Source organism: Pithys albifrons, chromosome 6, assembly GCF_047495875.1.
Source record: "Pithys albifrons albifrons isolate INPA30051 chromosome 6, PitAlb_v1, whole genome shotgun sequence".
Taxonomy (NCBI): domain Eukaryota; kingdom Metazoa; phylum Chordata; class Aves; order Passeriformes; family Thamnophilidae; genus Pithys; species Pithys albifrons.
The window spans coordinates 26,176,938-26,192,415 of NC_092463.1; the positions used below are offsets into that span (position 1 = coordinate 26,176,938).

At 36.5% G+C, this 15,478-nt stretch overlaps 1 protein-coding gene across 9 annotated transcripts in view; it reads left to right on the forward strand.

Moving 5' to 3' along the window:
• RALGAPA1 (Ral GTPase activating protein catalytic subunit alpha 1) overlaps window positions 1-15,478 on the forward strand; it is a 144,715-nt gene that overhangs the window by 34,854 nt on the left and 94,383 nt on the right. For 6 of the 9 annotated variants that reach the window (XM_071557915.1, XM_071557917.1, XM_071557916.1 and 3 more), the window contains exons 13-17: window positions 3,956-4,104; window positions 5,359-5,488; window positions 6,212-6,449; window positions 8,582-8,743; window positions 12,828-12,968. In XM_071557915.1, the coding sequence (XP_071414016.1) occupies window positions 3,956-4,104; window positions 5,359-5,488; window positions 6,212-6,449; window positions 8,582-8,743; window positions 12,828-12,968 (820 nt within the window). The remainder of the gene's footprint in view (window positions 1-3,955; window positions 4,105-5,358; window positions 5,489-6,211; window positions 6,450-8,581; window positions 8,744-12,827; window positions 12,969-15,478) is intronic. The other 3 variants (XM_071557918.1, XM_071557923.1, XM_071557924.1) reach the window with 1 other exon arrangement.

The following is a 15,478-nucleotide window of genomic DNA, read 5'->3' on the forward strand; positions in this document are numbered from 1 at the left end:
TGATGCCAATGAATTATTCTTTGAGAAACTAAGGGACACTTCCAAGTCAACTGCCCTTGTCCTTACGGGGAACTTCCAACTTGCCAAAGTCAACTGGGAGCGTCACACAACTGGGCCAGAAGATTCCTAAAAGCCTGGATGACAATTTTATGGAGCAGGTCCTACAGGAACTGACTCAGAAAGATGCTCTTCTTGAGCTGCTTCTTGTCAACAGAGTGGGTCTTGTGAGTGAAGTGGAGGTTGGTGGCTGTTTAGGCCACAGTGACCATGAAGTGATCGAGTTTCAAATCTCTGTTGACAGGAGTTAAAATGCCAGCAAAACCTCAGCTCCGGACATGAGGAAAGCAGACTTCAGGCTGCTCAAGGAATTAGTAAGTAGAGTCCTCTGGGAAAGGGTATTTGCAGGTGCTGGGGTTTCTCTGTGCTGGTCACTTTTCAAACACCACACTAAGGCACAGGAGCAGGCAATTCCGAAATGTCAGAAATCAGGCAGGCAAGGCAGAAGGCTGACTTGGCTGAACATGGATCATCTCTTGGAAATAAGGCAAAAAGGGAAGGTGTATGCTTCATGGAAGGAAGATCAAGTGACATGGGAAGAATTCAGAGATGCTGCTTGTCACTGGAGAAAGAAAATTCATGCAGCAAAAACTCAGCTGGAGTTGAAGCTGGCCAGAGATGTGGGGGACAGTATAAAGGGTTTTTTTCAAATGCATAATGGCAGTAGGCAGTATAGAAATATCATTGGCCTGTTACAGGATGAGGATGGTCACCTCACAAACAGGGACAGAGACAAGGCAGAGATGTTTAATGCTTTTTTTGCCTCTGTCTTTGACATGGATGACAGACCAAGGGGGTCTCAGTACCCTGAGCTGGAGGACCATGACTGCAAGAATGAACAACTTCCCAGTCAACCCTGAAATTGTGCGGAATCTGCTGCTCCAGATGAATCACTAGAAATCTATGGGGCCTGAAGAGATTCATCCAAGAATCCTCAAAGAGCTGGCTGAAGTTATTGCTTGATCATCTTGATGATTTTTTGGGAATGAAGTGCTGGAAAGCAGTGCCTTGGAAAGGGACCTGGGAGTACTGGTCCAAGTTAAGTTTAATATGAGTCAGCAGTGCCCTGGCAGCCAGGAGGGCCAACCGTGTCCTGGGGGGCATCAGGCAGAGCATCACCAGCCGGTGGAGGAAGGGGATTGTCCTGCTCTGCTCTGCTCTGCACTGGGGCAGCCTCACATGTGCAGTTTTGGACACTACAGTATAAGAAAGATATTAAGCTCTCAGAAAGCGTCCAAAGGAGGGCAATGGAGATGGTGAAGGGCCTTGAGAGGAAGCCGTATGAGGAGCGACTGAAGTCACTTGGTCTGTTCAGCCTGGAGAAGAGGAGACTGAGGGGAGACCTCGTTGCAGTTACAACTTCCTCCTGAGGGGAAGAGGAGGGGCAAACAGTGATCTCTTCACTATGCTCACCAGTGGCAAGACCTGAGGGAATGACTTGAAGTTGTGTCAGGGGAAGTTTAGATTGGGTGTTAGGAAAACGTTTTTCACCCAGACAGTCATTGGGTGGAGGCTGGAACAGACTCCCCAGGGAAGTGATCACAGCACCAAGCCTGAGAGAGTTCAAGAAGGGTTTAGACAACACTCTCAGGCATGTAGTGTGACTCTTGGGGATGGTCATGTGCGGGGCCAATAGTTGGACTCTGATCCTTGTGGATCCCTTCCAACTCAGCATATTCTGTGATTCTGTGAAATAATTCTATTTTGTGAGAATGTTTAGAGGTGTTTTTCTTTTATGCTATTAGTCACCGGGGCAGTCCTGTGGTGGAAAGGAGAACACTCTGGACTCCGAATCCCAAGGTTGTGAGTTCAAGTCTCAGTGGGGACCATCCCCTGGCAGTTCAATGCCTCCCTGCCATCCCATCCTGTCAGATCTCGGATGCTCAGCAGGGTCAGCCCTGGTTAGTACTGGGTGCTGGAGACAGTCCCGAGGACTTCACTGTTACTGTCCAAGCTCACTTGGCCATGGCAGATGGACCTCAGGACTGAAACGGTGGGGCCAGTTCTGCGCACACTGTGCCTCACCTAAAACAGCCACTGTGCAGGCTGGAAGGGCACACCCACGTGGGGAGAGCCCTGCCCAAATCTGTGTTCGCAAAGTCTGGCCATACATATATACATACATTAGTCACCACACACAAAACATCCAATGAATAATAATGTGTGCAGGGATATTTTCTCATCTTTTTCTAAGTTTACAGCAGTAAGTGTTTGAAAAATTTAATCCAACTCCACAACTCTCTGGTGATATCCTTAAGGAAGGGGAGTGTCTCAGGAGTTCCCTATCAGAGGTTTTTAAACTGCTTCTAGTAAAATTGCCAGGATAGATATTGTGTCAATTTCAAATGTTTAATTAATTACTTTACTGAAGTTGAGGCTATAGAAAATCAAGAGTCTATAATTTGAGGATCTTTGAAATGCTTTTAAAGTCCTATAAAGTGTGTACATTTTATGTGTGTGTGTGCACATACATACACAGAGGTGGATATTTGACTATAGCCTCCATAATGTTCTTTTGCCTAGCAGAAAATTGATACTGAACAAAACAAAATAGACCTGTGTGTTTACCACTTTACTGTGTGCACTTTTATTGTGGGTGAAATATGCTAATTAAAATGCATTTTTTCCACAGGTTGAATGATTATCTGAATAGGGCTTTTTCTTTTGTGCTGTACACTGTTATATATAAAAATAAACTTTGTAACTCAAATCACTTTTGAACTCAAATATGTTACAATAATTTAAGCCTCATAATCTTTGTTTACAATGACTTTTTAGAATATGAAGTGTTCTGAGAAAAGAAATAGTCAAGTATCTTTATCTATTTCCAATATAATGCAAAGGTTTACACATCTGAGAACATGTCAAAGATTATTGATGTTGAAGTTTTTTAGGCAAAGGCTCATTTGATTGCCAAATGTACTTTTTTTTTAGCCTAAAACTGAGTCAAGGCATCATTCTATCCCAATAGTATGTTTCACTTTGAGAGGTTTTCTGGCCTGGAACCACATTTGACTTTCTCTGTGAATCAATAATCCAAGACTTTTGTCTTGAGTTTTCTCCCTGTTTAGTGCTTTCCTAGACTTATTTCTAGACCTTTAGAGTACATGAAGTTCATTAGTTGAGGCTACTGAATGTAAGGCTGCATAATAGTTTTAATTGTTAAAAATCCAAAACTCTAAGTAGAGAGAAATTGTGATGCAGGACCAATGATTTCCTGTACATGTAGATTAGGAAAGACAAAACAATAATTGAAAATCCAGGCCCGTGATTCAGGTGCTTCCTAAATTTACACTGAAATATAAGAGTACTTCACTAGCCACTCCTTTAAGACCTAAAGTGCTCTTGCCTCCTTTTTTTTCATAATTTTCATTCTGAAAGCCCTAATTCACTGTCACCTGAAGTCAGCCACTTTGGGGGAGGTATCATTAAGCCTTACTGATCCCAGTGGGACAAGTGCTTTTATTTCCCGGAACATAATACAGGCTGTGTCACGCTGAAGCACATACATGTACCAGGACTGTGTCAAGTAGTTTAACATGCATTGTACTGGTCAGTTGCTGCCTTAGAGGTGAAACTTTTGTGTGGACTTTTTTTACTGGGACATTTTTGATGTCCTATTAAAGTAATCATACTGAATAGTTTGTTGTGCCACCTGTCTGTGAGAACAAAAATACACAAGCAATTTTGTAGAAAAAATGGGGTAAAGGTCAGTCTTACTGTTGCTTAGTTATTACTTCAAGCTAACATATTTAAACATATACGTCTGTGTGTATATGGAGCTTTTTCTGATACAGATTTTCTGTTACAGAATTTTTTCTTCCTGGTTCTACCAACTGAATTGCTGAAAACATGAAAGTGCTTCAGGCTTATAACATCCACTCTTTTCTAATTACAGGTTTTTATAATAAATTCTTCAAATATATTCTTTCTTGAACCTGCAAATGAAATTAAAGCTCTGCTGGATGAACACACTGATATGTGTAAACGCATTCTTAATATCTACCGCCACATGGTTGTCCAAGTGACTATGGACAAGAAGACATGGTAAAATGCTAATGCTTTTATCTTAGATTGCCAGTTCACAAGATAAATGTGAAAATTTGCTTGGTAGTAAACACAGTAGAGTGGCATTGGCTATATGAACCAGTTTATCTAAATCAGTAAATACATAAACTTGAGCATCACAGACAACTTAGCAAAGGGGAGGAGGAGTTTATCTGTTCTGCTAAACCCTGTAGTAAGCTCCTAGTTAATTTGAGGCAGCTTAGCCTTAGTGAAAAAAGGAGTAAGTGGAGATACACAGACTGCTACTAAGGAGCTACTGATAATTTTTTTCCAGGGCATTTTGCTTGTGTATCAAAGTTTTAAAATAGGAAAACATATATGAAGCTTCAAAGCCTTATTTAAAAATAAACAAAAATCCCCAGATAAGCATGGATAACTATGACAATCAGTAGTGTGTTGTTCTTGGCCTGTAGTTGTGTACAGGAGTCTGTGTACTGTGTAACTGATTTGTTCCTTTCTAGTGCTTAAGGTGCCTAGCAGGTACAAGGGACCCTGCTTTCAAAGCCAGTTCTATTATTTCCCAATCCTTTAAATAGTTGCCTGTAATAAGGTAGTATATTGCCACCATTTTCCACTGCAAGGAAGCAGTATCAAGGGAATTTCAAGTGTCTGATTTACTCCATTTTAATTTGACTTGGCATTTAATCTGTCAGTAGTATTTCCTGAACTCTGGGTAAGGAGAGTTGGCACTACATGTCATTTTAAGCTTGTCTCCTCTTCTGAGGAGTCAGTTCCAGGTCAACCACTGGGAAATTTAGGAGTGGTAATAGAAAACAGATTCTACTACATTATTATTGTCTTTCTCAGTTTCACATCAATTTAAAGAAGTGACTCTAGACCATGATGGCAAAGATTGTGCCACATGAAATAATTGATAAAGTATGTTAATGATAATTTAACATTGCCAAAACCTGTAATTCATAGGGAAAAAAAAGTAAAAGCTTAGATGGAAAAATCATTAAAACTTTACCTGCAGTTTCAGGCCATTGAAGGTGATGGCAATTGAATGACTTGGCAGAAGATGTTGAGGGCAACAGGGATTCCTCACTCTTAAGTGTGAAAAGAAGATTGGAGTAATTTCTTTCGCGAGAACCAAGTTAGGCTCTTTATAGTCATTATGTCCTGTTTGGAATGTGTTTGAGCAAATCAAGCTTGGTTATTACCTTTAAAAATATCCTGCCATGTACAGAAGTATATCAAAATGGTAACTCTAAGTTTAATACTGTTTTGCAGGGAACAGATGCTACTTGTGCTGCTTAGGGTTACTGAATCTGTGCTGAAAATACCACCTCAAACTTTCTTGCAGTATCAAGGACGAAAAAACTCCACTTTAGCTGGAAGACTTGCAGGACCTCTTTTCCAGGCAAGTAACCATACATTCACTTTAATTAATTCAACCTTATTTCATGAGGAGATTAGATACAACAACCACTGTTCACTAGTTTGTTGTCTTAAGTCACTGATATGTTACCCATAAAGTGAATTTTGTGGGTTAAAGAGCTGGTTACATGTGTTACTTTCTGTCTTATGTTTTAATGACACTGTGACAGTGGTTTTTGAGGTACTGTGCAATTGAAAAATGGTCCTTTAATGGAATTGGAATAACTGGCAAGGGTAACTGTGGCTATGTGTGCAGTTTTGTCCTTCCCTTATGCCTGCCTTACAAAATTAGCTCAAGTCAGCACAAAATCTGTGCCATCCACGCCTAATCAATGGCTTTTTTCATTTCTTAGAGAATTCTGTAATTCCTTACAGAAAGCTGCAGCAAATCCCTTCAAAGTTTATAGTTGCTGAATGCTGTTTTGGTGGGGTTTCTGCAACTAGAATCTATAGAGACTTGAGATTCTTTAGTAGAAAAAACAGAATACACAAGATAATGAATCAAAGCACTTTTTCCTGTATCCAAGTCAGAATCCTGTGTTAGCATAACACTTGATAATTCATTAAAAGTATGTGTGTACTGGGGAGGAAAAGAATTTCAAGACTACACAGAAATTTCTGTGGAAGTTAGAAGTTTCCTTTTTAGTAGTAACATTTGAATCTTGTCAACTTACTTTCACAACCCAACTTTTCTGTATTCTTTTAGACTCTCATAGTAGCTTGGATCAAAGCAAATCTAAATGTGTACATTTCTCGAGAACTTTGGGATGACTTGCTGTCTGTAATGTCATCACTGACATACTGGGAAGAGCTGGCCACTGAGTGGTCGCTGACAATGGAGACACTAACTAAAGTATTAGCTAGAAACTTGTACAGCTTGGACCTGAGTGACCTGCCTCTGGATAAATTAAGTGAGCAGAAGCAGAAAAAACACAAAGGCAAAGGTAAGGCAACACTGTATAGACATTGTTTAGTTTGAGTTTGAGCTGGGATAATTAGACGTTGGGCACAGGATAATATTGGTCTCACTGGGGTTTTTTGGTACACCTAATTATGCATCTCTATCACCTGAAATAACCCGGTTTCTTTAAGGTAAAGCTGCTTTTTAGAACTGCCGCAAAATCCTCACTGTAAGATTTGTTTCTGCAAATAGGCACATGTGGAATGGAGTGTTGAATTTAAACTAAAATGTTACACTATAGGGGGTTATGTCTTTCTCTTTTTAACAGAGCTGTTAAATAGTTGAGTCCCTATCACAACTTCTTCAGAATAACAGTACTTCTCATCTGGTGAAAATTAAGCCATTGCCAGCACAATTAGAATATTGATATTGAAATGTTGTTGCGAGAGGAAATACAAAGGTGAACATAGTTTTGTTTGGTGCTAATTGATAACAAGGCCATGATGAAGACAGATTTTATTAAGATGACCTTGTGGACTATTTAAGTGAAAGTATACTTTTAATAATCTATACAGTGGTACCTGTTTTCAGACTGATTCCTAAACATTGCAGAAAATGTAATTATGTAAGACATAATATAGGGAGAGGAGGTAGCTACTTGCTTAGTATGGTACAGTTCTGGAATTGATAAGAGACAGGAAGTTGGTCCTCCTTGACAGAGGGCTGGATTGAAGGTTGCAAAACCTGAATTCTTTTTTCAGATCAGAGACTGACTTTCTGCATGTGACCATTAAAAATCACTTGTCTTTGTTTCCACTTTTGTAAAACATGGATCATATTAATATTCTCCTTTGAAAAGTGCATTGTGATCTAATAGTGAGAGGCAAGATTATATTTTAGGTGAGTAATAAAGATGGAAAACCATGTAATTTTTAGTCTACTTTTTATATTTCTATATTCTGATTGATGCAGTTCTCCAGTCAAACCTGAGAGAAAGCACTGCCTGGTAGTGTCTTAGGATTTGTCATTGGAATGTAATCTATGTGGATTCCTTCTCTTAAAGAGGATGTTCCTGTAGGCTGTTTTTGCTAAAAACATTTCATATGCTTCTATGATTCTCATCTTGAGCAGAGTCATTGTTCACACTTTTGTTTTTCTAATGTGTGGCAAGTGGATGAAAACACATTTTCTATAGTTGGCCATGTGTTTTCCTACATTATACAGCGTTCTTCTTTTTCTTGATAGAGACACTGTTAAAAAAAGTCTAATGTGGGATAAGAATATGAGTATTTATTTGACTATATCCTTCAAAAATCATTTTGAATAATCTGTTATCACCCAGACTGAACCACAGGAGAAAAGTTCGTTAGCCTTCAGTAACAGAGTTCCAGAGAAAGCCTCCATTGTTAAATGTGATTTGCAGTTTTAAAGCCCAGCTTTGAAATTAATAGGTATCATACAAATTATGCTAAATTTCTTTGGCCTTGTTTTTCATTTTGCTAATAACGATGAACATGTTGGACTAGGGCTCACTGTCAAAGATGTCCTTTTAATGATTGTGGCATTTTAGATTATATGAGTCCAATGTGGATAAGGACATACATTGCAAATATTCTTCACTTCTGGTTTTTACATAGGGTTGTTTTTGATAGCTCCTCATATGAACTTTATTTACTTAAAAATAAGTGTGAAATTTGAATTTGTTTCATCTTACTGTAGTATTTTTTGTCAATTTCCAAAGAGCCTTGTTCTCTGAGCCCGTCATCCCATTTTTTTCCTTTTGCATTTTGTGTGAATATGTTTTCTTATCTTTATTTCGTGTTCCTCAGTGTCACAAAATTATTTGGAAAAACCCCCACATTATTAGTGTTTTAAATGTACGGGTTTGTGCCTTGTCTAGTAGGAATAGCAAAGGAAAAGTTAGGTATTTTATTAGACTACAAGCTTTGTAAACCCATTTTTTTCAGAAAAAAAATTACAGTAGTTTAATAGAACCAACACTTCTGAAGAAGTTTAAGTATCCCTCAATGTTAGTGCTGGCTGAGCTTTTGAAATCATGTGTACTTTGGTAACAATTTATTCCATCCAGCTTTAAAACTCTTTGAAAGAACACAGCTACAATTATCTGGTGACACTAGAATAGAAATGAATAGATTTGCAATTTTATTTTTGCAGGAGTTGGGCATGAATTCCCGAAGTCCTCAGTTGATAAGTCCTTTTCTAGAGGCTGGAGCCGTGATCAGCCTGGACAAGCACCAATGAGACAACGCAGCGCTACAACCACTGGCTCTCCAGGAACAGAAAAGGCAAGAAGCATCGTACGGCAGAAGACAGTTGGTGAGTATCTGTGGCAGCTGATGGGAGTCACATGTGAGAAAGCGTAGGGAATTAATAGCTGACTTCTGCAGCAATATGGAGAACTTTTTCCCACAAAAGTATCCCATCTATAATAACTTACACATTAGTTAAATGTGTAAATTACACAACTTTATGTGCTTTGAGGACAGCTGAATAACTTGTGGTTACTAGAATTACAGTTACTGCAAATGAAAGTAATGCAGTTGATACATTAATTCTTAATGAGTTTGATCACATGTTTAAGCTGGACTGGAAAATAATACTGTTGTGTGTATATGAAGGGAAAATAAGCTGGAATGGTTTGAGCAATGGTGTGGATAGGTGAGTAAGCAATGGTTTCTGAGTGTGTGTTTTCATGAACTACACAAGGTGGATTGAGTATTTCCCAACTGTGCAAAGGAAAATGGGAAAAATATGCATGTCTGCATAGTTTATAAAATATGCTGTCTTTTACTATACTCTGAATATTGCAATAATGATTGACACAGATGTGTGCAATTCTTTTCTGAAGTCATCTATTTCTCAAATTTTATTACTTTCAGATACTCTTTACTGTGTTAGAAATAAGTGATTGCTGAGGAAGGCATTAGGTGAATTCCTCAAAAGGATACTCATTTATATTCATATAGAATATATGATTTGCTTAGACTATGTTAACATGAACTGGACTACAAATTTCTTTACTTTGTTGTCTCATCTTGATTATCTCAGTGCTATTCCTTATGTGAAGGAAAATTAAGCCGATTCTAAGTTTTTGTTTAAAATAAAAACCTTTTAAGAAATATCTCTTACCTTTTTACTCTCTCTGTAGTAGTAGTGGCTTTGAGTGTTGTTGCATCACTGATACTGCTTGGAAATACATACATTCTGACACAGTTTTAGAAACTGGAGATGCATATTGAATATATAATTGTGCTTTGTTTTCAGAAATTAACATTTTCTTTCTTTTTCCAAAATATTTGCAATTAATCTTTTCAAGTCACAGAGGTTATTAAGACAAAGGTTTTATTCGAATATTCTTCAAAATTCTTGATTTTAAAAATGTGTTCTCTCCTAAGGCTTTTGTTGGTATGGGAGAATTAATTGCCCTGTAAGCTGTGCAAAAATGAGTGAAAATTAAGTCTCTACTCCAAAATTTCCTGTCCTTTTTGTACATTCAAATGCTATATAGCTTTTCCCGTATCTCATGCTGACAGGACCTGACTTTTCTTATGGATCACAGATACTTTCAATGTAATTTTGGCTTTTATGTAGATTGTCTGTGATTAGCAATTATGGTGGTTTTGTTTTAAATCTTAATTTCTTAACAAGGTAAAGCTCAAGTTAAAATTTCTCCTTCACAAATTTTTAGTATTTCAGATATTCTGTCAGGTTATGTTGTTTGGTCAATTTATTATTTTGTTTTGCTGGTATTTGAAAGATGGGTATTTATATGATGTTAGCCTTAAAATTACTGGAATTTATCCTAATCAAGCTATATATTGACCTCATTAGCAGAAGACTAATCTGATTTTAGTTTCTCTGTACTTTAGCTTCCATGGTTTTGTTCCTTTCCTGCAATTGTCTTACATATCTGATATTAATAGCCCAAGTTTGTATTACTGCAATCACTTAAAATTTGAGCTCTATTCATGTTATAGAATACCATTTGTGGACAAGCATCCCAGCATTGCTAGGATGATTTTAAAAGATGTAAGGCTCACAACGAGTTGCCAGAATCAGAATCCCAAACTCTTCAAGTTGTTTAAATGTTAATGAGGAAAATGTTGCAAAATGTTACGTCTGACTAAAATGCCTGCAAACCATTCTCTGTTATTGGCCTCTCAGGTCTGCCGTGAGAGCTGTTCCAGATGCTGCTCAGTCTGTGCCAATTAATACAGGGTCACATAATAAAAAAAGAGTCACAAAAAGTGAAATCTTCTATAGAGCATTTTGCTGATCAGATCTTCAGTTTAACACTAGCTCTGCAAGCTAAGGCTGGAACTGAGTCAGACCTTAAATATGTTGCATGATAACTGATATGTATTACATTCCCATTGATTGTGAGTAATATATACTCTTTATGTCTGAGTAGGGAAGATGTGCATGTTGAATATTTTATGGTAAGAAAAAGCTGGGGTTTCTTTTTCATCTGTTTTATGTTGTACACATTTTTGTGTACATCTGTGCACCTCTATTTTTTGAGCCATCATCATGCCAGCACACATTTATTGCTGCACCAAATATGTGTGTGTGCGTGTTACTCAAATAAAAATCACAGCTTTTCTGATATGCAGTGTGTACATTTTTAGCCTGAACTTATGTAAAGTAATTTTTGGAAAAGGACCTTTAAATGTAGTATGCATATGGGTTGAAAAATCTTCTGTAGGGCTAGATTTTTGACTTAGGCAGTAGGTTCTAAAAATATATTAGAAAGAATTTACTAACTTATTGTCAAATATATAGTCCACCTTCTGATATTAAGCCTGCCTCTGCTTAACTACTTATTTGAATGTATTATGGTGGAAAACATCCAGTCAAATTGAGAGGAACACTTTTATGTTAAGATTTGTAATCAATACAGTATCCAATATCAAAAGCTTGATTTATTTATAATCATTTAGGTTGGAAAAGACTCCTAATATTTACTATGTAGCTTGTTATTTTTTCTCTCGTCTGCATTCATTTTAAGATTCACAGTGATGAATGTCATACATCTAGCTGTCACTGTATCCTAAATTTTATATGTCTCAAACAAAGAGATACTAAAGTTTTACACATAATTGCCTTTAAAAAGTGTTTTTTGTCTTACAAACTAAGTTTGAGTATGGCTTCAGTCTTAAAAGGTCTGTCTTTCTGAATTGTTTTTTCAAACTGATGTTAAATGTATTTTCTGTTCCATGTGACCTACCCAGGTTATCTGCATGTTGATGTTAGTAGCAATTCTTTAACCTGGTTTAGAAGTGTGATGTGCTTTAACCTTCAATGCACTCCATTCATGTACTTCTGGTTCCCATGCAGATCAGGAGCACTAAGATTCCAAGTATTCCATCTTGTTTTAAAAGTATATATACCTAGAGAGAAAAGTTCAAATATTGCCCTCATAATATTTATGTAAGTTGCACTGAAGTTTTCCTTAAAGAAATTTATCAGCAATAGTTAAAACAAGCTAGCAGATTTACAACAGTTTGAAGAGGAATCTGCTTGAAACAATGAAGGTAGTCCAGTGTATTTTGAAGTTGAAGGCATATCAGTTCTTGCTATGGCTTACTCTGACAAAGGGAAACAAATGCCATAAAGATTTATTTAAATCTACTAGAAAAGTTACAGATATAACCTTGATTGTGATACCACAATTCTTATCTAAGTTTTCCATTCTGTAGGAATGTTGGCAGGATGTGAGATATAAAAAGGTGAATTAATACCAGTTTAGCAAGATTTATCCAGTATTGATTAAAAAAAGATAAGAAACAACTTAATGCTTTTTGTTGTCAAACCATTTCACGTCAGTCATTTCACTTTTAATGTGGAACTATAACAAGTTTTATTACAAATTTCTCTGCACAGAACTGATCGTTTTCTCCCTATGCTTTTGAATCTCTTTTGGAGAACATAAATTCAAGAGTGTGGGTATATGTAAAACAAAGAGATGCATTTTCAGGAGAAAATCAAAGGAAACTAGAAAAATTCAAATGTAGTGTAAGTTACTTTTTCTGTTTAAAAAAATATTCAAGTTCTGAGTGCTTATGAAGTAAGTTTAACTTCTATTTTTCAACCCTTAATGCAGTGGGAAAAAGTGTTAATTAGTTTCTTGATTTTCAATGCAAAATCTCTGTAATCGTCATAATAAAGGCATTGTTGCTGCTTTACATAAAAGTTGAAAACTCAGAATGTCTTATGTGTCCACTGATTTTTTTCTTTCTTACAGCTCTGCCAGTATCTGCTGTGCTGAAATGTTTTAATTTTTGAATTTTCTTCCTTTTTATCTTTGTTTTCTCTGTTGCTGCTTTTTCTGTGACACAAGCCTTTCATTATAGTCACTCTTCTTTTTTCCTTCCCCACTTCTTTCTTTTCCTTTTTAAAGCCATGAGAAGCCGATCCATTGGTGAATGTGCTCTGCCATCGGCCTATATACGCAGTGCTAAAAGTGCTCCTGTTCTGATCCATACTTCCAAACCCTTCTTGCCTGATATTGTTCTCACTCCCCTTTCTGATGAGCTTTCAGGTAGTGCCACCTCTGCTAATTTCTGCACCCGCTTTATCACTTTTTTAAACCTTCTGCTTTCAAATTCTGCTAAATCATTAAATTTTTCAAAGTAAAAATACTCTGGGGATGGTGGGAGAGGGGAAGAGATTAAGAATTAATATTTTGAGTTATGTAAGATACTCTGCTATTTTACAATTCATTCTGGAACTGTTAGAAGTTAGTGCTGTGCCAATTTTTACTGTCGTAAGAGTGAAAATTAAGAAGTCTCTTCGCTTTTCCAATTTACTTTTAAGCAACAATTTAGCATCTGTCTACCAGAAAGTACAACTAATCTAAAATTTTGATTTGTGATGAGTGAGGGAGGGAAACTGAATTTTACTTTCATTTACCATTTACATCTTTCTATGTGAATTTTTAATTCATTGTCATAGATGTTGTGTGAACAACCATGTTAGTACACTTCAGTTCCCAGGAAAAAAGGAAGTATATGATGTCATATAATATGCTTAGTATAGTATGACTGTTTTTCATTAATATATAAAAACATTTAAAAAATCTGTAGTTTGTAATTCTAAAGTGCTGTGTTTTGGTGTTATTTTCCAAAAGATCCATTTTTTAGAATTGTGGTTTTCCTCAACATTCTGTTTGGTCCAGCAAGGTGGTTGTCTACAACCCTGTCAGTAGCTTACTTTGGATAATTTTCTCTGAACAAACAGATTCAACAACTAGAATTAGCACAGATTTTAAAAATGCATGTTTGGAAACAATGTTATTTTTCCAGCTATTATTTAGGTGTAAATTAGTACTGTGTTAAGGATGACAATCATGTTATATCTCTGTCCCAGTGGGTAAAAAAAAACCAATGCAAACGAAAAGCATAGTGAGAGTATATATAGATTTAGCTGTGTACAAGTAGAAAAACTTAATGACTGTAATGTTTTTATTGAAGATTCTTTTTTCTTTTCTGTCTCTCCTGCCTGCCTTTGTTATCCAAGAAGTACCAACAACTGTGTCTTCATAATTGCATTTTGTCATGTGTCACAAAATTCTTGTAGTGAAACAGAAATTTGGTGCCTTAGTATTCAGTCTAAAAACATAAATAGAGGATCAGGAAAGTTCAAGGTACCCACTTTGGAGAGACCAGACTTTCACAATGAACAATTATAAAGTATTTGAATGCAATTCTTCACAGCACAAGCAAAGTTTAATAAAATACAAATTATGTGTAATGAATTAATAAATGTACAAGTACAAAGGGTATCTCTTCTGAGATATAAATCATTAGAACTTAGAAGGTAGAAATTTTTGTACGAATTATACATGAACAACCTATTAGGAAGTACATCTTACCTGGCCATGGCATTGTTGGAAATAGTCAATTCTTAATGAAGATCTTAAGAGCACCTGCAGAAGGGAGTGAGCTTTCACAGTGAACTATTATTTCATCATATAATCACTAATACCTAATTTTCCTGTCTTAAAGAGGGCAAAAGTGTTCATTCATGTTTCTGTAAAGTCCTGGCTCGCATCTTACTTCTCATGTATCCCAAACCTAAGGGCTCTCTTGCTGTTATCCAATACAAAAACTGCATGACCAATGTAATTCTCAAAATTAAAGTGGTTTTACAGACCTTTGCATTTCGAACACAGAAAAGGTTCTAGGCCCTTCCTGGTCTTGGTGTCTTTGCAAACAGATGGCTGTTGCAGCAGCTTCATGATGTACTTAAGAATCTTGAACAGTGCTAGAAATCTAAAAAGCTCTAGTGAAGTAAGGCAAGCCATTAGAGTGTTGATGGGAAAATAGCAGAGTAAAGGAACACTGCTGGATCAGAGTGCACTTTGCTCTTTTAATTTTCTGTGCTCTCTACTTTGTTTTCTTTTTTTTTTTATGGAGCTTTATTATTTTCCTTGCTTTTTCTTACAGTAAATATGTTATTTTCTGAGAGCCTTCTGTTCCAGATGTACAGCTTGTAATTTGGGAAGTAATCAAATTGCTTCTATCATAAATGTGTTCTAGGTAATGAACAATATTTAGGGAGCTGTGACAGCCCCTCATCTAATTTCATGATTATGTGAAAATTCCTATTATCCAAAATGATTTTACAATCTAATACAACTTGAAGGATACATTTCAACTTACTCCAAAATAATAGGATGCCTAATTTTAAGTTTCTGGAAGTAGTATTCAGCTCCTTTTTAGCTCTGAAACTTCTCATTGAAAAGTGGACTCACTGAACACTGGTGAATCTGGACAGGTAGTCCAACAAAAACTTACCTTATGTACAGTATATTAATTTTGAAGAGTAAGGCAGAACACCAGACTATAATTTGTTGTTTATTGAGGGACAATGTTTTTGCTTGAAGATCAGTCAGTAGGTTGACAAAATATATTGCAAAAACTCAACATTGCCATCCAGTCATCTAACTTCATAGAGGATGCTTTTTGTAAGATTGTAATTCCTTCATGTAGTTTCTAAGTTATGCTCTATTTCCATGTTCAGAATATTTGCAACTTTTCAAATAGTATC